The sequence below is a fragment of the Ursus maritimus genome, unplaced genomic scaffold (genome assembly GCF_017311325.1).
Source record: "Ursus maritimus isolate PB19 unplaced genomic scaffold, ASM1731132v1 scaffold_27, whole genome shotgun sequence".
In the NCBI taxonomy this organism is placed as follows: domain Eukaryota; kingdom Metazoa; phylum Chordata; class Mammalia; order Carnivora; family Ursidae; genus Ursus; species Ursus maritimus.
The window spans coordinates 21,819,674-21,839,465 of NW_024425230.1; the positions used below are offsets into that span (position 1 = coordinate 21,819,674).

Consider the following 19,792-nt stretch of genomic DNA (forward strand, 5'->3'; position numbering starts at 1 on the left):
TTTGTCAGAGTGAGAGAGAGAAAGAGCACACTCACAAGCAGGGCGAACAGCAGGCAGAGGGAGAAGTAGGCTCCCCACTAAGCAAGGAGCCGGAGCAAGGACCCTGGGATCATGACGTGAGCCGAAGGCAGAGGCTTAACTGACTGAGCCACCCAGGCATTCCTACTTTCTACTTTTTTTAATTGTAACTTTTGCTAAGTGTCTCAGCTACACCAGGGTAAATAGCAGTAAAAGATTTTTCCAGCCACACTAGGAGCTAATCCTCCCATTTGTAACATTATTACCATGTGCAAAAGCACTCTTAGTTTGAATAACTTTTAACAAATACACTTTATTTATTTATTTATTTATTTATTTATTTATTTATTTATTTATTTAACAGAGAGAGAGAGAGAGAGAGAGAGAGAGAGACAGCCAGCGATAGAGGGAACACAAGCAGGGGGAGTGGGAGAGGAAGAAGCAGGCTCCCAGTGGAGGAGCCCGATGTGGGGTTCGATCCCAGAACGCTGGGATCACGCCCTGAGCTGAAGGCAGACGCTTAACGACTGAGCCACCCAGGCACCCCCAACAAATATACTTTTAAATGCAACCAACTTCTTACCACTGAGTCTATCCAAGGCAGGTGCACCAAGGTAAGTTTCAGAAAAGAGAATAGATGTTTTCTTGTCTGTGTCATCATTTTAAGAGTTAAGACTAGGGATGCATGGGTGGCTCAGTCAATTAAGTATATGGGGGGAGCCTGTTTCTCCCTCTCCCCCAGCCTGCCACTTCCCTGCTCATGCTCTCTGTCAAATAAATAAATAAAATCTTAAAAAAAAAAGAGTTAAGACTAAAGCCCACCCCATACTTCACTTTAATAATTATGAATATACGAACGTACCCAGCTTGAAGTCAAAAGTTCCATTAAGTAGCTACATTTATGTGGCCCCCTTACTCACACAGGGCCTCAGGAGGCAATTAAATTAGCTTTCTCATCTATAATAGGAGAACATGGGTCAACCTCTTAAAAATGAAGTGATATTCCTCCATTTGAGAATTCTAGAACCTGGGGGGGCAAGCTGTTCCTCCGAGCCACCTCACCTACCCATTTTTTATTTTCTTGCCTAATCTTAAATGTCTTTAACATGTTTTCAAGATCACCATGTGCCAGCCTGGATATATCCAGATGTTACTGGAATTCTGATCCCATAAAGAGAAGAGATCTGAAGAGCCCATCCTGTTCAATGCCAACAACAAAGACATGCACAAAAGAGAATTTGTTCTTAAGAACGGATTTCTTTTCAGGATACTTTTTCAATTCCACTAAATTACAGAAAGAAGAGGGTCTCTATCTAGTGCTAAGCTCTTGTTAATCCCGTGTCGTCTCTTACAGTCTCCAACCAGCCAGAGCCCCTACCTCCCCTTCTACAAGGGAGCAGGGATGTCCTGCCCCTTCAGCTGGGGTATGGTCACAGCAAGAGGAAGGTGGCCCATGAGAGCAAGCCTCCAAAAGAAGGAATGCTTCATCGTCAAACTGGAAGACTGCTGGGATTACTCTTTTTACTGTGACCTTTAACCTAACTGAATAGATATTCTCCTCACCTGCAGACTGCCTGTTCTGCCGGGCCCGATGTGTTCTCTTCCTGGGGCTGCTCACGTGGACATTCCGACCTTTCCCCCTATTACTTCCTCCTGACCAAGAGTCAAGCACCAATCATACCTCATGTACTTAAATTTTACCTCCCTCGACCAAGTGAAAGTGTTACCTCTACCATACAACTGCTCCTTAGCCAAAGCAACTGTAAAGCACAATCAGAACCAGCAAAAAGATAAAATTAAACCCACATTAAAAGTCCTTGGTCTGCCCTGCAGTCGTTAGCAAAAAGCCCTAAATCCTCAGATGATATTTTATTACCTTCCCTATTAAAGCTACTCTCCAAAAAATAGGAAAAAGCAGAATCTCTATATTCTCTTTTTTCCAACCACTCCCAATGCACACTTTTACGGAACCACTCCTAAATTTTCCCACTTAACCTTTGAGGGAAACACAAACCCACACCCACAACACACTGTCATCTCTCTACAAACACTCTTACACTCACTGTCTCCACGCACTCAAATTCACGCTCTCTACACAATCTCCTCTCTTCTCACGAAAGAGCTCTATTACAGGTACGGGAGAAAATGGAGTGCCCTAGGATACACAATGGAGCCACTGTACTAGAAGGGAGAGCTTTTAGTGGGAGGAGTACCGGTATTATAAATAGAACTAAAGAGGGGAACCTTTTCTCCCTTGGATCTCTCTGATCTTTCTTCCTGGACTTGGAAGGGGTGTAAATTCCAGACCCTGGGGCTCCTCCAACTTGGGAGGCGCGGAGGTTGTGAAGGAAACAGGATGGGGGCCAATCTGAAAAGGCAAACTGGACTCTCGCTAGAGGGGAAAGTGGGGCCCTAGCAGCACATGAAGTAGAGCCCAGCTCACCAGGGCAGGAAACACAACGGGAGCTGAAGCCCCAGCTAATACGGAAGGGCATGTGATTTGTCTGTGGTTTACCTCAAACACTTTTTAGGGGTGGCAGCATCCACTTCAGATGGCCAGTAGGGATGTCAGTCTTCTTTTCTCTGCAGGACATCCCCAGGCTTCTTCCTAGCCCTCTCTGGTAGTGAAATCTAAATACACGCTTCCAAAGTTGATTTTCTAATCGAAGCTTTAAACAACAACAGCCACCACCACCGCATCCTGTGATTGCCTCCATAAAATAAACCAGGCACATTTCCACGATGCCAGGCCAAGAGGGCAATATGCCACTATTATACCGTTCCTTATAACCCAAAGCATAAAAAATAAAGAGTATCACAAATGTCTCACTGCCTTGGTCGTTTCCCAAGTTTGCAAAAGCGTCCAAATAAAAAACCCTCCAGGTTATGATGGATGTTAAAGGAAATAGGCTACTTTTCTATTCTGGGAAAAACCCGTGACAGAAAAGAAAGCACCCCAGAGTAGGTGGAAATGTGCCTTGCTACTACAGCACTCGGAGAAGGAAATGTGACTGACAGAAAGCACCATTCTGGTCAGGCTGTCATAACCCAGGCCAAGGCTGAGTTCTAAAAGCCTTTTAAATCTTGCTTCTCAAGTAACAGGGCCCATCGGAACCACTGGAAGCACTTAAAACATACAGGTTAGTCTAGACCCTCCAGCCCAGATTACTGAACCCGAATCTCTGTGGTAAGGCCCAAATACCTGCATTTTTAAGTTCAGGTGATCTAACATACACACTGGGTAAGAGCCACTGTATGAATTGAAATTTTTTTTTTTTTTTTTTTTTTGGAGAAAGAGAGATAGCACGAGCAGTGGGGAGGGGCAGAGGGAGAGGGAGAAGCAGGCTCCCACTGAGCAAGGAGCCCTATGGGGAGCTAGATCCCAGGGTCCATGACCTAAGCCTAAAGCAGATGCTTAACTGACTGAGCCACCAGGGGTCCCTGAATTGATTTAAAACAAAAAACTATTGCTCAGTCAAGAAAACTACAAGTAGACCATGCAAACTCAGGCTTTGCTGTCCTCGCTGAAATGAAAGTGTTAAAGCAGAGGAGTAGCTGAACTACATTAGTGGTAGCAAGGGAGTGGCAGCCAAGACACCCTCTGTTAAAAGGGAATTTTACTGTGGAAACCCAAGATTAAAACAAAAGCAGAACTGCTTCAGATGGAGGAAGGAAGGGAACTGGGGTTCTTCCCTCTCATTCCTAGGTCATCTCAACAGAGATACCAAAGGCTTCACAGAGCACAAGATGGTCTCTCAGATACCAGCTGCAGCTTTCAGATTCTTTGACCTTCCAAAACTAGATCTAGTCCACGGTTTAAGTAACAGAGGACCTAATATCCCCCCCCTCCCCACGGGGCCCTTACAAACTTTGTATGAGAAACATCCCATTTTCTAATTACACATTCACTTCCTGCTGTCTAACCTTCTATTCAGAAAAACAAGTGTTATTATCATTCTCCCCACCTATATCACCACTAATCCCCTCCTCCCAGTCTAAAGGAAAAGCTTTAAAGCTCAGAAAAGCAGCCTGGATTCCAGACACCTAAAGCATGTTAGAGGCAACACCAGGAACAGAAAAAAGGAAAATGGGACCAGGGAGGGACACAAAAGGGACTCCAACTGTGTCTTTTGAGAGAAAAAGGAAAAGGGCTAACACTTGTAGCTTCAGGAATACGAGGATGTTTGTTGTATTGTTCTCTGGACTTGCCTATAGTGTTTTAAAATTTTCAGAATTAACCAAACCAAACAAAAATACTCTTGTTTATTAGCACCATTTGAAACATCCCTGATTTTCATTAGACTCATCACAAATACCTCTTGCTATCCCATGCTGGCCTTTTCCACCGAAGCTCACATATAGGAAACATGATCTGTAATTACATCTATCTGCCCTGGGGCCTTGCAAAGGAACACAAGCAACAAAACGAAAGAAATGAACCACTGATAGCAAACTGACACTCTAAGAATAAGACCACAAGGTCTTGGAGCATCTGAAAAAAGGAAAACTGCCCTTATACGTTCATTTCACAAAGAATGCAGAGGATGCCGACTCTGGTAAACTTTGAATATTGCCACATGGATGGGCTTATTCCCAGAGCACTACCAAGAGGAAAATGAATCCAATTCATATATAAATCAAAACTAGTGAAGAACCAGTGAAACATTAAGGCCAAGAACTTCAAACTTCAAAAATGCTATTTCTGGGGCGCCTAACTGGCTCAGTCATAAAGCATGTGACTCTTGATCTCAGGGTGCTGAGTTCAAGCCCCATGTTGGGTGTGGAGCCTACTTTAAAAAAAAAAAAAGTTTCAAAAAAAACCAAAACTGCTATTTCTCCCCTATAGCTGGCAGTGCCCAAAACATGCATCATAAGCACAAAACCAAACAACACAAATCTGGAAATTTTTCAGAATAGGTAAGTGCCCATCAGAGAGTTTCACAAGAAACTGCCATCAAGGCTACTTGCTCCCATGAATTCTACCTATACTTACTCCTTCAAACCACCAGCCTCCTACAGTCACACCTACAACACATTCAAAGAGATTTTTATCTGCGTTCACACCATAACAGCTCCCTCCTCTCCAGCCGGCCAGTCTTTACCTCTTTGCTTCTTCCAAATGACAAAGGTACTCATAAGCCACATTCTGACGTCTCCTCTCATCCATCTCCTCGGCAGTGAGTCTCTCATTATCCAGCACAGCTAAAACATGAAAGAAAGAATGTAAACACAAGAATCTGTAACCTTTCTGAGTGATAAAGATAAAAGAATGCCACTGCATCAAATTCCTGTTAGCCACCTAGAGAGGCAGGGTCCCCGGACGTGTGGACAGCCAGGTATACTGCAGTGACTTTCCTGAAACAGGAACTATGGGGTTTCAACTACCTTCGTCTTACCCTTTTTAAAAGTGTGATAACATAAACATTATTTACAATATAAACAATAAATTTTATTGTTTCTTGAAAAATACTGAGTTGAGATTTTGGCCCAAATTTGTTCTGGTCTATCTGCCAGACTCTAAATACAGAGCTGATCATGTTGTTTTCCCTTTTTTATTAATAACCAAAGCCAACAGTCACTGAGAACTAAGTGGCAGTGATTGTGCTAAGCATTTTACATGCATCCTCTCACTGAAGCCCCACAATAATCCTGTGATTATCGCTCCCGTTTTCCAGATGAAGGAACAGGCTGGGTGATCTTAGCTCCACCGCTAAGAAGTACTTGGACTGGATTCAATCCCAGGCAGTCTGTCTCAATCTGACTTCTTCATGGGCACCCAGGGTATGCCTCCAAACTCCAAATTCCTTGGGATGGCACTCAGGCCTTTCCCAATTTGGCCCTTACTTTTGGAAACTCTTCTCCCTCTCCCTGCCCCTCCTCCTCCCACCACTGTGCCCTTCTACCCTTCAAGACCTTAATTCACATTTTTTCCTGAAGTTTCCTCTCTGACCCCACCCTGCCCTGTCGAACTCTACATCCTTCAACGCTCCGTTGAAATGTGGCTACCTGTGTTCACACCGCCTTCCCCCAAGCCCCTCCTCCTCACCCACCCTACTGCTTTTGCCTGGCTGGCTCAGCGCCTTTTATCTTTATTACACCTTACCATCGTTAGGTTGTACACCTGTCCCTCTCTGATTAAAAGGTTCTTGGAAGGCAGGGCCTGGTCTTACTCATCTTTAATTTCACAAAGTGACACAGTACCGTACACATAACTGTTGAGTGAAATTATCCTAAAAACGGACCATTATTCCGAGAATATAAACTAAAAACAAAATCTCAGAATTCCAAAGGATTCTCCTTCGGCCAGTGGTATAGCTCTCGTTCCTACGGTTCAATGACGTCCCATGGACAGCTACAGAAAATGAGGTTCAGAAAATGAGGAAGTCATAGGGTTGGGGTTTTTTTTTTTCTTTCTTGTTTTAATTTTTGAAATTCTGACGAGGGAACTAAACCCGAGAAAGCTGAAGTGGCCCGCCCGGAGCCGCCTCTCTCTGCTGGCCTGGGGTCGGGCAGGTCCGCACCCGGGGTCCAGCTCACAGGCGGCAGTCGGGGCAGCGCCTCCCCGCCAAGCGCGAGCGGAGCCCCGGTCTCCGGGACACGCCCTGCCCCGGCCTCCTGCCACCTCACCCGAGGCCGTCCCCCCTTCAAATCTCGGCCGCGCCGGGAAGCGGGAGGCGCTGGGTGGGGCCCTCGGGTCGTGGCGCCCCCGCCCAGGCGAGGAGGCCGCCTGCGTCCTCGCCACCGTCTCGGACACCGCGCTGGGCGCCTCGCCGCCCGCCACCCCTCCCTCCCGCCGCCCGGCTAGGCCAGCTCTTCCGGGTCCGCGCGGCCCGCAGCCGCCCTGCCGCACCCTCCCGCCCGCCCGAGCCCCCGGGAAACCGGCGCCCCGGAGGCAGCGAGCCCGGCCCCGAAGCCCCAGTGCCGCAGAGCCCCCGCACTCACAGCCATAATGCGGCCGGGCCACGCCCAGTCCATCAACCTCGTCCGCGGCGGACATGGCGGCCGAGCCCGGGTCTCTACTGAGGAAGCGGTGAGACCTTGAAGGCGCGGACGGCGGCAGCTGCAGCTCCTGCAGAGTGCGCGGACTGCCCTGCTCCCTGAGGCCCCGCCCCTCCGGCCCCGCCCCCAGGGCCCCACCCCGCGGGCCCCGCCCTGCCGCGCCGTCGGGAGCGGGCGTGGAGGAGGCGGGACCAGAGCCGGCCCGGCCCGCCCCTAGCCCCGCCCCGCGCAGCAACGCCCCCGGGAGGTGGAAGGAAGGAGGCGGAGCCCTCCAGCTCCTGGTGCTCCGGCTCCTCTCTGCTCAACCGGGAAGGCAGCCTCCGCCCTGGAGCCCCGCCCCGCGGGCCGCCGCCCCGTGGGCACGTCGGGGACAGAAAAGGCCGCCTTACTGAAGAAAAGCGGAATGTTCCTAAACCAGAGAGGAGGTTGCACGGAAGAAAAAGGTATTCCACAAGAAACAAAAGTTTATGGGCCGGGATTAAATTCAGCATTAAATAAATGCACATAAATGTTTTTAAAAAGTCTTGAAATAGAAAGCCCCGGCCCCCTCTTTTTCTCCTGCCTACCGAACTAAACTCCTTTGCACCAAAGGGTTTGAGGAAGGCGTCCGTTGCGGTGGCCCAAAGTGTTCTTGTGGGACATAAGCAGGATCCATACCGCCACGGGGGATGCACGTCTGGCAGTCTCGCCTCATCCCCTCCCAGGTTCGGCCGCAGACGCCGGATTCCAGCTGCTCAGCCCCCCTCCTGTTTGAGAAGTGGACGCTAAAGCAGAACCGTCCCAGCTTCCTTCCCTTGGTTTCCCTGCCTCTGTTCTTTGCAAGTTCTTTTTTTAGGGGATTCTTTGCCCTTTTTAGGGATGCCCCTTCTTATGGCTTGTGGCCTGCCCTTAAAATACTGGTATTCAACGGAATTCTGCCCTTAACCTCTTCCTTTTTTTCCTTTGCCAGCTCTTTCTCGGTATTTTTATTCCCGCTCACCTTAAACTGCTCAAGAGCTGTAAATGTACATCTCCAGACCAGACTCTAGAAGACTTGACTAAGTATTTTCAGCTGTGTAGTGGACATTTTCACCTGTAAATCCTCAGACACTTCAAATATATCATGTTGAACACTGACTGTTCCTGCTATCTTCTCTGTTAATAGAAGTGCTCCTTGGCCGTCAGGACACTCCAGGCTCCCTGCCTCACACCCTACATCCAGTCGGTATTCTGAAGTCCCTTGCTTTTGTCTCTATCCCCTCCGTCACTATATTGCTTAGACTGTCACCATCTCTATTCTCTCTTCTGCCAGCCGGCTGTCACCAGCATGTTCTTCCTAAAGTGCAAATGCCCTGCGTTCCTCCTTTTTACATCGTTTCCCTATTATTCCCTTCAGAATATGGCCCAAGTTCCTTAGCATGCCAAATAAGCCCCTTCACAGCCCGACTCCAGGCTTCTTCTTTCTTTTTTTTTAAGTAGACTGTGCCCCCAACGTGGAGTTTGAATTTAGGACCCTGAGATCAAGAATCCCATGCTCTCCAGACTGAGCCAGCCAAGCACCCTCTGACTGGAGACTTTTTGCTCTAGCCGTTTGCAATCTATTCTTCAAAATATTAAAGTTAGAAACTTGAAAACCTAGAACAAAACACCTTTCATTAAAAAACAGTCAAAGTTTTGGGGTGTGTGGGTGGTTCAGTGGGTTAAGCTCTGACTCGTGATTTTGGCTCAGGTTATGATCTTAAGGTCGTCAGACCCAGCCTCCTACCCCCACCCCACACTGGGGTGGGCCTGCTTGGTATTCTCTCTCTCCCCCTCCACCCTCAACCCCCTGCTGGTGCTCACTCTCATTCTCTCTCTCTCTCTCTCAAAAACTAATAAAACAGGCAAAGGGTTAATTTTTTACAAATTCCAAAGTTCTTAAACTGTCAAGTTCAGCTTAGAAATTTTATTATTCTACACCTAGCATATTTTACCAATCACTTTTCAGAAACTTTGAGCAATTTTTGATCCCATTCACAAACATAGTTAATTCAACATTTAAAATTATGTCTATAAACTTTATTAGGTTTCCTATTCAATTTCTTCAACTGTCTAACCTAGAAACTTTTCAAGGCTTAGCAATCCTTATAAATCAAACTTACAAATAAATGAATCTAAATTTCTCTTAGATGGCCCAGTTCTGTGTGCAAAATTAGTAAGATTTCAACCCTAAATCTTAAGTCCAAAGCTAACTCAATTATACATATGAAGCTGTCACTCTAATGAGCCAAATTTTCTTAAATATTCCAAGTGCAGGGGCACATGGCTGGCTCAGTTGGTAGAGCATATGATTCTTTTTTTTTTTTTTAATATTTTATTTATTTATTTGACAGAGAGAGCACAAGCAGGGGGAGCAGCAGAGGAGAGGAAGAAGCAGCTCCCCCACTGAGCAGGGAGCCTGACTTGGGGCTCGATCCCAGGATCCTGGGATCATGACATGAGCCGAAAGCAGACACTTAACTGACTGAGCCACCCAGGCGCCCCACAGCATGTGATTCTTGATCTCGGGATCGTGAGTTGAAGCCCCATGTTGGGGGTGGAGATTACATTTAAAAATTAAAAATCTTAAAAAAAAATTGCAAGAGCATAAAATGTGAAGTGTGCACATAGTTCTTCTTAAACCCAACCTATTAAACCCATAGCTTTAACCCCATTAAGCTCTCTGAGTTAAAAGGTACAGAGCTGCTGAGAAAGTTTCCAACCTAATTAAGATTACTTTTGATCAGAGGTTTCCACCAGACATAACTCCTGGACCTGCAAACTTTCAGAGCCATTCTTCTCACTGTGCCAACTGTCATGTTGAGCTTCTTTTCATATTATGTCATAGATTGCAAAACTTGTTATCTATTCTTCTGACCACTCTTAGAAATCTTCAAGTCCTACCCAGTTTATCTTTTGATTTTATATTATATATCTTGGCTTTTAAAATACATATATGTGTTTTTATTGTAGTTCTAAAGACCTTAGTAATGGATGGAATCCAAATACATAAATGTTTTTTCTAATGATAAAGGTTATGAATGTAGTGGGCTCGTGCACTTTTTTTTTTTTAAGTAAACTCTAGGTCCAAGGGCAGCTTAAACTCGTGACCCCAAGGTCAAGAGTTGGGTGCTCTACCCAGTGAGCCAGACAGGCACCCCTCGTGCATTCTTTCTTATTCCTGGGACCATGCAATTCTAACTGGTATTTAAATCAATATCCCATTGAATTTCAGGTATCTCACATAGTTTTATCTGATGGTCACAAATTAAGTCATTCTTCATAATTATAATAACTGAAAGGTACTGAGGCTTTACAGGACTAAGTATTTTGTATTTATTTTCTCATCTGAGTCTCATAATAACCCTACAAAGTAAGAATTTCCAGGAGTGCCTGGCTGGCTCAGTCAGTAGAGTAGAACTTACTTTAAAAAAAAAAAAAAAAAAAAGGATTGGGGCACCTGGGTGGTTCGGTTGGTTTAGTCTGACTCTTGATTTCTGCTCAAGTAATGATCTCAGGGTGCTAAGATCGAGCCTGGCCTTGGGCTCTGCACTGAGCATGGAGCCTGCTTAAGATCCTCCCTCTCCCTCTGCTCCTGCCCCCGTTAAAAAAAAAAGAAAGAAAGAAAAGAAAAGAAAAGAAAAGAAAAGAAAAGAAAAAGAGAACTACCATTATCTCCAATTTACAGATGAGAAATGGAGAACTAGTAATTCAACCAAAGCCACCTAGCAAGAGGCAGAGCTGGAACTCAAACGCCAGGTCTAATGACAAATCCCACATCCCTGGTCAATAAACACAAGATTCAGGGGAAAGCACATTAAGATCTTAACTGGCCCTTTAGTAGTTCTTGCCTATCAGAGTAGCAATGTTTTGCTGGTTTTAATTGATTCTGTTGGCAAAGGGGTGAAAAAGCGACCACCGTCCTGCACAGCTGGTTGGGCTAAACTGATACAATCGTTCTGAAGTCCAGTCTGGCATTATGCAGGTATCCTTCAACCAAGGAATCCCTCCCTTGGAATGTATCATAACGGAATTTTTTTTTAAAGATTTTATTTATTTATTTGAGAGAGAGAGGGAGAGTGATCACAAGAGGGAGAGAGAGCACTGGCGGGAGGACAGGCACAGGAAAAGGGGGAAGCAGTCTCCCCATTGAGCAAGGAGCCCGACATGGGGCTTGATTCCATCACCCTGGGATCATGACCTGAGCCAAAGGCAGACGCTTAACCGACTGAGCCAGTAAGGTGCCCCTCTTTTTTTTCTTTTTCCCCAAGGTAAATTCTACCCCGAACAGAGGGCTCGAACTCAAACCCTGAGGTGAGATCAAGAGTTTCACACTCCTGACTGAGCCAGCCAGGTGCCCCATAATGAAATTATTTTTTTGAAGATATTATTTATTTATTTGAGAGAGAGAGAGAGCACGAGCAGGATGATGGGCAGAGGAGAAGCAGACTCCCTGACAAGCAGGGAGCCCTATGTGGGACTCGATCCCAGGACTCCGGCAGATGCCCAACTGACTGAGCCACCCAGCGCCCTGAATTATTTTTAATATGCAAAAATCAGCAATAAATATGCATATTGGAAATGTCCTAAATGCCCATCACTAGGCTTTTAAATCAGCAACGGCACTTCCACACACTAAAATGCTATACAGCCATAACTGTGATGATTTGTGGTTCTGGTCAGGCTTGCCTGGCTACAAGGAATAGAGATCACTTGTTTTAGCTCTAGAGAAAAAAGACTAGAAGAGAGGCATTTATAATAAAGATATATATGGACTGCAACTGGAGCAAGAAAAACAGGACTGGGGTGCCTGGGTGGCTCAGTCAGTTAAGCAACTGACTCTTGGTCTCAGCTCAGGTCATGATCTCAGGGTCCTGGGATCAAGCCCCGTGTCAGGCTCCACTCTCAGTGGGGAGGCTGCCTGAGGATTTTCTCTCCTTCTCCTTCCCCCCCTCCCCCTGCTCACTCTCTCTCTCCCTCCCTCTCAAATAAATACGTAAATCTTTTTTTAAAAAAAAGGACTAATGGAAGGTTGAAGGCATCTCTGCTTCTCTGTAGCTCTGCTCTTACCCTCCTCTTTTTGACCACCAGCTTCCTCCATTCTAATTTTTTCTGCTCCTTCACAACTCTGACTTCCATTTATTTGGTTCGCCAGGGCCTTAATTCAAGGTCATGGCATCCTTACACCATCAGCTCCTTTGAGGATGGTCTCAGTTGCCCAATTCTATGACCCAGGAGCATGATTGGCCCAGCTCATCTTTCACCGCATGAGTATGTCTCTGACCGCCCACAGGTGGGCTGCCCTTCAATCGGATGCTAATCCTTGAGTTCAATTAGCTGTGGTCAGGAGACAGAACCAATTAAGGATAGAAAACTATGAGCTAGGCAAACAGCAAATTATGAACTGATAAATATATTATGATACCATTTTTGCTTTAAAAGTACAGAAATAGAAAGCCTTGAAACATATACAACAATATAGTAACATTGGTTTCTCCAGGTGGTGGAATTCCAATGGATTTGTGTGGAATTTGTTTATTTGCTTTTTTGTATTTACCACGTTTTCTATGATGAGGTACTCAAAATACTCTTTCATCAGTAAGTATAAATGTGAATCAAGTTAGTAACTATGAAATAAACTAATTAAAATTAAATCACAAAATAATTAGCCCAATGGTCATTTTGGGAGATAGAATTGGTCCATGACCTCAAGGAATTTACAGACTCATGGGAGTGGAGTAATATTAACAGGATAGCTTCAGATAAGCACCATAATAGAAGTTTCTCTTGGCCTGGAATACCTTTAATCCCCTTATCTGCCTGGGAAACTCCTATTCAACTTCCCAGACCTCACTCAAATGTCACTCCTCCCACAGGCAAAATTAATCACTTCCTCATTCATTTTTCAGAAGCACTTTAGAAACCATGTCTTCAAAAATAAGTCCCAAGTTTTTCACATTTTAATACTTCCGAAATCAGGCTAGGTGTTACGATCAGTATTCCAAAAAACTAGTCAACTACCAGATAGAGAAGTAGGTGGTAAAGTAACGTGACTGTCATGCTTGCAGATGTGTGATCTTAACTAATTTCTCAGGAAAGGTCAAAGAACTTTCAGAGCTAGAACTGATGACAGATTCACTCTTTAGGAATAGTTAAGTGGATCCAAAAAAGTTAGACTCTTCTCTTAAAGTTTGGTTTAGAGAAGAAACTAGTAGTTCCAGTGATAAACATATGCTATTGTAGATTGAGTTTTTTTAAAAACATTGAGGGGCACGTGGGTGGTTCAGTGGGTTGAGCGACCGACTCTTGATTTTGGCTCAGATCATGATCTCAGGGTCGTGGGATCGAGCCCCACGTTGGGCTCCCCCACTCAGGGGAGTCTGCCTGGGATTCTCTCTCTCCCTCGCCCTCTGCCCCTCCCCCCCACTGGCCCTCTAATAAATAAATAAGCAAAATCTTTAGAACATATACATTTGATAGGATAGCCTTTTTTTAAATTATTATTATTATTAAGTAAACTCTACCCCCAATGCAGGGCTCAAACTCACGACCCCAAAATCAAAAGTCACATGGTCCACCCACTGAGCCAATAGGTGCCCCTAGGATATTCTTAATGTCCCAAAAGGCTGTTGGAACTTGATGATGCAACCCATAATCAAAGCTGTCTTTGAGGGGCATCTGTGTGGCTCAGTCAGTTAAGCGTCTGCCTTCAGCTCAGGTCATGATCCCAGGGTCCTGGAACTGAGCCCTGCATTGGGCTCCCTACTCAGTGGGGAGTCTGCTTCTCCCTCTGCCCCTTCCCCCCACCCACCACCCCCACTTTTGCTCTCACTCTCTCCGTCACTCTCTCTCTCAAATAAATAAATAAAATCTTTAAAAAAAAAAGTTGTCTTTGATTCCAGGAAGTCTATAGCCTTATATGAATCTATTATAGCACTTGGCTCATTGAATTATAATTAGTCATTTATCCACCTTCCCAAACAGATCATTAACTCCTCAAAGACAGACATTTGGGTAGATAAACTCAGGGTGAATAGTTAATAAATGTGGCATCCTTACTATTGGAATTTTAAGATTTGCTTTTTATATGGTTTATACAGAAATTTTCTAGAATGATGGATTCCCTAGGACAGACAGTAACACTTTTGACTGATTTGGTCCCTTGTATGAGAACTTATAGGGTTTTAGATACCAGCATCTTGTGAATGAGCCTGGGAAATCTGACACTATAGCTTTTCAACACTCCTAACGGTCACATGTCAAAGAACTCAAGGGACTGAGGGGGATTTTCAGGGGATTTTAACTGTGCTGTGGCAGGCAAAATCTAGGATGGCTGCCCAAGATCTCCAGTCCTTAGTCATTCAGTCAAACACTAATCTACGTACTGTTTTGAAGAGACCTTGCGATGTAATTAAGGTTACTAATCAGTTGGGTTTTTTTAAAGATTCATGTGTTTATTTGAGAGAGAGAGAGCATGAGCAGGAGGGGCAGAGGGAGAGAGAGTCTCAAGCACACGCTGCACTGAGGTTGGTGCCCTACTGGGGCTCGATCTCACAACCCTGAGATCACAACCTTGGCTGAATCCGAGAGTCGGACACTTAACTGGTTGTACTCCAAGACACCCCTAATCAGTTGATCTTAAAATAGGGGGATTATCCAGGTAATCACTTGAGCCTTTTCATAGCGGAATGTTTCTCCAGCTGGTAGCAGAAGTCAAACAGACTCAAAGCACAGGTGGGCCATTGCTAGCTTTAAGGACGGAGGGGGCCACATGGAAAGGACCTGAGAGCAACCTCGAGGAGCTGAGAGTGACCCCTGGCTAACAGCCAGCTAGAGAACAGGCACCTCAGATCTACGTTTACAAGGAACTTGTCTCTGCAATGACCTACGTGAGTCCAGAAGTGATTCTTCCCCAAATCTTCAAGAGTCCGGCCCAGTGAACATTTTTACTTTTGCCGCATAAAACCCTGAACAAAGAATTCAGTCAAACTTGCCCAGATTTCATTAGAAAACTAATACATATTCCCAAGGACATTTGGGTGAATGTGGAGGGGAATGAGGTGGTTCAAAGGTAGTCTTAACAAATATGCTAATGATAAAATCTTGCTTAAAATGGGGACACCTGGGTGACTCAGTCGGTTAAGCGCCTGCCTTCAGCTCAGATCATGATCCCAGGGTCCTTGCTCAGTGGGGAGCCTGCTTCTCCCTCTGCCTGCCACTCCCCTGCTTGTGCACTCTCTCTCTCTGACAAATAAATACATTAATATTTTTAAAATTTTTTTGCACAAAATGGACTGTGAGCTAGCTGGGCACCCTACCCCTCTCCGACAGGACTGACTCCATATATTCAATGAGTCTTCTGAGCAGATATATTCAGTAATAAATGGGTATTCCATTTGATCTCTGACCTGATTTCTCTGTCTTCCTCTAGCCTGAACACCCTGGGTAAACTGAGGCTAGAGATACAATGAAGGGAACTACATATAGCAAATTACAGAATACCATCAAGTGGTGAGTCTCTGTTAAAAAGCCAGTTTTCAACTTTATTAAACTCTCAGTGTTGGGGCGCCTGGGTGGCACAGCGGGTAAGCGTCTGCCTTCGGCTCAGGGCGTGATCCCGGCGTTGTGGGATCGAGCCCCACATCAGGCTCCTCCGCTATGAGCCTGCTTCTTCCTTTCCCACTCCCCCTGCTTGTGTTCCCTCTCTCGCTGGCTGTCTCTATCTCTGTCGAATAAATAAATAAAAATCTAAAAAAAAAAAAAGAAAAAAGAAAAAAACTTTCAGTGTTATCTATCATTGTTAAACTCTCCTTTACCTCTTCATTTGAAAAAAACCTATTTTGCCTTGTACTTCAGGGATTCGGATATTCTGGATCTTATGTCTGAGTACAGCCCCTGACAAGTAGTCTGACTTTAAACACTTCAACCTCACAGTTTTTCAGAAAGGAGCAAAATGTTTTAACTACTATAACTGCAGCCATTTACCAACTGCTTACCATGTTCTAGAATGTGCTAGGTGTTTTATATATACATATATATATATGTAATATATGTATATATACAGTCTTATGTAATCTTCACAATAACCCTATGAGAAAGATATAGTTATCCTCATATTATAAATGAGAAAACAGGTACACATAGGTTAGGTATTTTGCTCAAGGTGATAAGATTCAGAGTTAGGAAACAAGCTTAGGTCTTCCTGATTCTAAAATCTCTGGCCAGTTGCTATTCACTACCACCTCCCAGTTTACAGACAGCGTATCAGTGCGAACTTATTATTCACTTTTTGCACACGCCTCATTCCCCCTGGAAGCCCTTCAAGAAACATTATGAACATCTGTATCCTGGCCTAGGGACAACTGACAACAGAGACCCGGAAGCTGTGGGAGGAAGCCAGGAAGTCAGCCCAGAATGGAGTTGGGGCACTGGTTTCCGGGCTGGGGTTAGAATAGGCCGCAAGGCACTTCTGCAGTCTTAGGGCTAAAGACAAAGGACAAATGTAAGGACCCATCAAGAGACATAGTGAGGAACCATGAGCTCAGATGGTAGCCAGGTCAAAGTATGAAGAAAAGAGGCAGCTGAAGCAAGGAACGACCTCCTTCGCAGGCCTGGATCCTGAGACAAGCCTGCACCGGCAGGGTTCTCTCATGGCATGACTTTCAAACATCTACAGGATGACAGTGGGTTACCAGTTACAACAGCTAACTTGTAATGAGTGCCTTCAGGTCCAGTTCTAAATGCTTGCTATGAGTCATCTTATTTGACTGTCATAACAGGCCTATGAAGCAGGAACTACTATAATTCTCCCAATTTAAGGATAAGGAAACAGACTCAGAAAGGTTAACTAATTTTCCAAAGATTACACAGGTAATTAGTGACATACCCTGGATTCAAACTGCACTTGACCGAAAGCCCACGTGTGTGAACACTTGTCCGCTGATATGGCACCCCCTGTCTGCGGTAGCGGCTACCTGGAGAACTGAGTCGGAAGACTGGTGAGGCCACATCCACCAATGACCATTATGAGCACAGACATGACAAAAATACCCTCGTGGAGCTTTTGGACGTCAAGAAATCGTTTGAGGAGAGCTGAGCAGAGAACAGTTGCTTTTTTTTTTTTTTAAAGTAAACTCTACGTCCAATGTGGGGCTTGAACTCAGGACCCTGAGATCAAAAGTCACATGCTCTACCAACAGAGCCAGCCAGGTGCCCAAGAACAGTTGGTTTTTACTAGATGATGGAAGGTTTCCTAGAAGCCAGTTCTCCAAGGAATGACCAGTGGAAAGTGTGAGAAAGCACAAGTTGGGGAAACAGTGTAAACAAAGCCCGGGAATTGTAAAAACATATCGTGTGTGGGCACGTGCATGTGTGTATGTGTCCAGCTTACCTCCTAGCTCCCTCACTCGTCTCCAAGAGCAGAGGCCACGTGACGCTTGAAGAAGTCCAAAAGGAACCTCTTTAGAAAGATGCCCAATCCTTGCGGGGGGTGTGACCTCCTCTTTCCTCAGTTATCATGGGTCGTTGGTTGGGTAATGGGTGGATACTTTGGGTGAGAGGGGTCATAAATAACCTCTCCCTGCGTCACTCCTCATTCCCTTTAAGGTTGTATGCAGGTGGTGGAATGCTCAAATGCTTGGTGGGATGCCACTCCACTATGGGCTCCTCCATAAACGGATAGAGAAAATCTCACTCAGCCTCTCACGAGATCACAGGCAGATGGGGAACATTTCTACCCCCACTTACATTGTTAGGATAGGGTAACGTCAAGTACTGTGAGATTTCAAGCATACCTAATGACTATCACAGAAAAAAATGACCCACGCACATATGCCAGCCATATTCCTCCCTAAGGCACTAGTTAACTGACCCACATCCAGTCCAGTGAGATAATGGCCAAGGTCTAGCCTGTTCCTCTCAGTACAGAGCCAGGCTCTCTGAGTCATAAGGACCAATCACGTTGCTCAGGTCAGTGGAATCGTTGGCAACACCCTCATGTATCAGAGCATCTGATGTAGCAGAATTCACGTGTGAAGCTTGAACAAAGCTTAATTTCAAGATTGTGCCTTATATTCATCTACTCATTTATATACGAGCTGCCCTAAGGAACGCCCTCCTTCGGAGAGCCTTCCCTGATGTTCGGGATAGCCCTTCTCTGGTTCTCATATTCTTTTCTTTTCTTCTTAAGATTTATTTATTTGAGAAAGCGAGCAAGCGAGGAGTAGGGGGGAGGGGCAGAGAGGGGAAGGAGAGAGAATCTCCAGCAGACTCCCCATTGAGCGCTGAGCCTCATGTGGGGCTGGATCTCAGGGCCCTAAGAGCAAGACCTGAGCCAAGATTCAGTGCGACGCCTAATAGCCTGAGCCACCTGGGCGCCCCTCTCGTATTCTTTTCTTTTTTTTTCTTTTTTCATATTCTTTTTTGTATTGAAACTCTGTGTGTGTAGGTCTGTTTCCCCAAACTATTCTATGTGCTTTTTTTCTTTAACTTTTTAAAAAAGATTTTTAATTAATTTATTTATTAATTAAATTATTTATTTAAAGTAAACTTTACACCCAATGTGGGGTTCAAACCCATGACCCCGGGATCAAGAGTGGCATGCTCTACTGACAGAGTCAGCCAGGCGCCCTTCCATGTGCTTCTTGCAAGAATTGTCATGTTTATAGCTGTATCCACAGCACCTTGGGCTGGGTCTGGATGTAATAGGTGTGTGATGAGTGTTTACTGAATTAAATTGAGTAAGGTGGGGAGATACAATGTGGGGTTGGGCATGTGTTCATATATCCTGTTTGTGATACATCTGTGACTCTGAAGAGCTAGGACAAACCGTGCTGGGGCCTAGACTCAAGGCTAAGATCTGAAAGTGCTTTGGGTCCAAGGCCCCCAGAGAAAGAAATGTTATGTACCCTGCCCACAAATGATAGATTCAGAGCAAAAGCCCTGCTCTTGCTCCAAAAGCAAGCTTCCAGCTTCAGGACCCCCAGATTGTGTTTTAGAGAATCTGATGGGCAGCTAAGACAGGTGGGACGGATATGCCATCCTGGCTGCAGGGAGAGAAGCCTGGGGCCCCACTGTAGATGAAGACTCTTGTATCTGGGGTGAAAGGCACAGTCATACCAGAAGAGACCAGAATGGAGGGTCACAGCCAGAGCTCATGTAAGCGTCTTATGTTCTACAGTAAGGAGATCCAACTCTCTCCTGTAGATAATAGGAAACTATTTAAGATTTTACAAGCAGGGAAAGAGTATGATTCAGTTCAACAAAAGTTTATGAGATGTTTACTTTGCGCTGGGTACAAACAAGGGTATAAAGTGGAGTTAAACATAGTCTCTGCCCTTTAGACAAGTACACAAGATGAAATAAAAAGTAAGTGAAACCCAAGATGTAGAAGATCCAGAGGAGACCCTGTCTGCCTGATGGAGGATATCTGGAAATACATCATGGAAAAGGAGTACTTCAAAGGGGCCCTAAAAAATGGGTATTTTATGAACATAGAATTCACTGAAGCATCTGCCTTCGGCTCAGGTCATGAGCAATCAATAAACTTGTTTTATGGTTGTTGTTTTTTTTTTAAGACTTTATTTATTTGAGAAAGAGAGAGCACAACCAGGGGGAGCTGCAGAGGGAGGAGAAGCAGACTCCCCGCTGAGCAGGGAGCCCAACCGGGGGGATCACCCAGGCGCCCCTTCTTTTCAATTTTTAAGTAAACTGTATGCCCAATGTGGGGCTTGAACTCAACCCCAAGATCAAGAGTCACATGCTTTATTGACTGAGCCAG

The 19,792-nt window shown here is 45.2% G+C and overlaps 1 protein-coding gene and 1 long non-coding RNA gene across 2 annotated transcripts in view; one reads left to right on the forward strand and one right to left on the reverse strand.

Annotated features, from left to right (window-relative positions):
- Positions 1-7,145, reverse strand: part of IQGAP1 (IQ motif containing GTPase activating protein 1) — a 101,359-nt gene extending 94,214 nt beyond the window's left edge. Inside the window, exons 1-2 of the mRNA XM_040642830.1 lie at positions 6,961-7,145; positions 5,121-5,220 (exon numbers count right to left, since the gene is read on the reverse strand). Coding sequence (XP_040498764.1) covers positions 5,121-5,220; positions 6,961-7,015 — 155 coding nt within the window. The 5' untranslated portion in view covers positions 7,016-7,145. The remainder of the gene's footprint in view (positions 1-5,120; positions 5,221-6,960) is intronic.
- A 208-nt stretch (positions 7,146-7,353) lies between these two features.
- LOC103660205 lies at positions 7,354-19,540 on the forward strand. Its single transcript, XR_005838078.1, has 3 exons — positions 7,354-7,460; positions 15,446-15,525; positions 19,356-19,540. It is a non-coding gene; the product is annotated as an uncharacterized LOC103660205 (long non-coding RNA).
- The last annotated feature ends 252 nt before the right edge of the window (positions 19,541-19,792 follow it).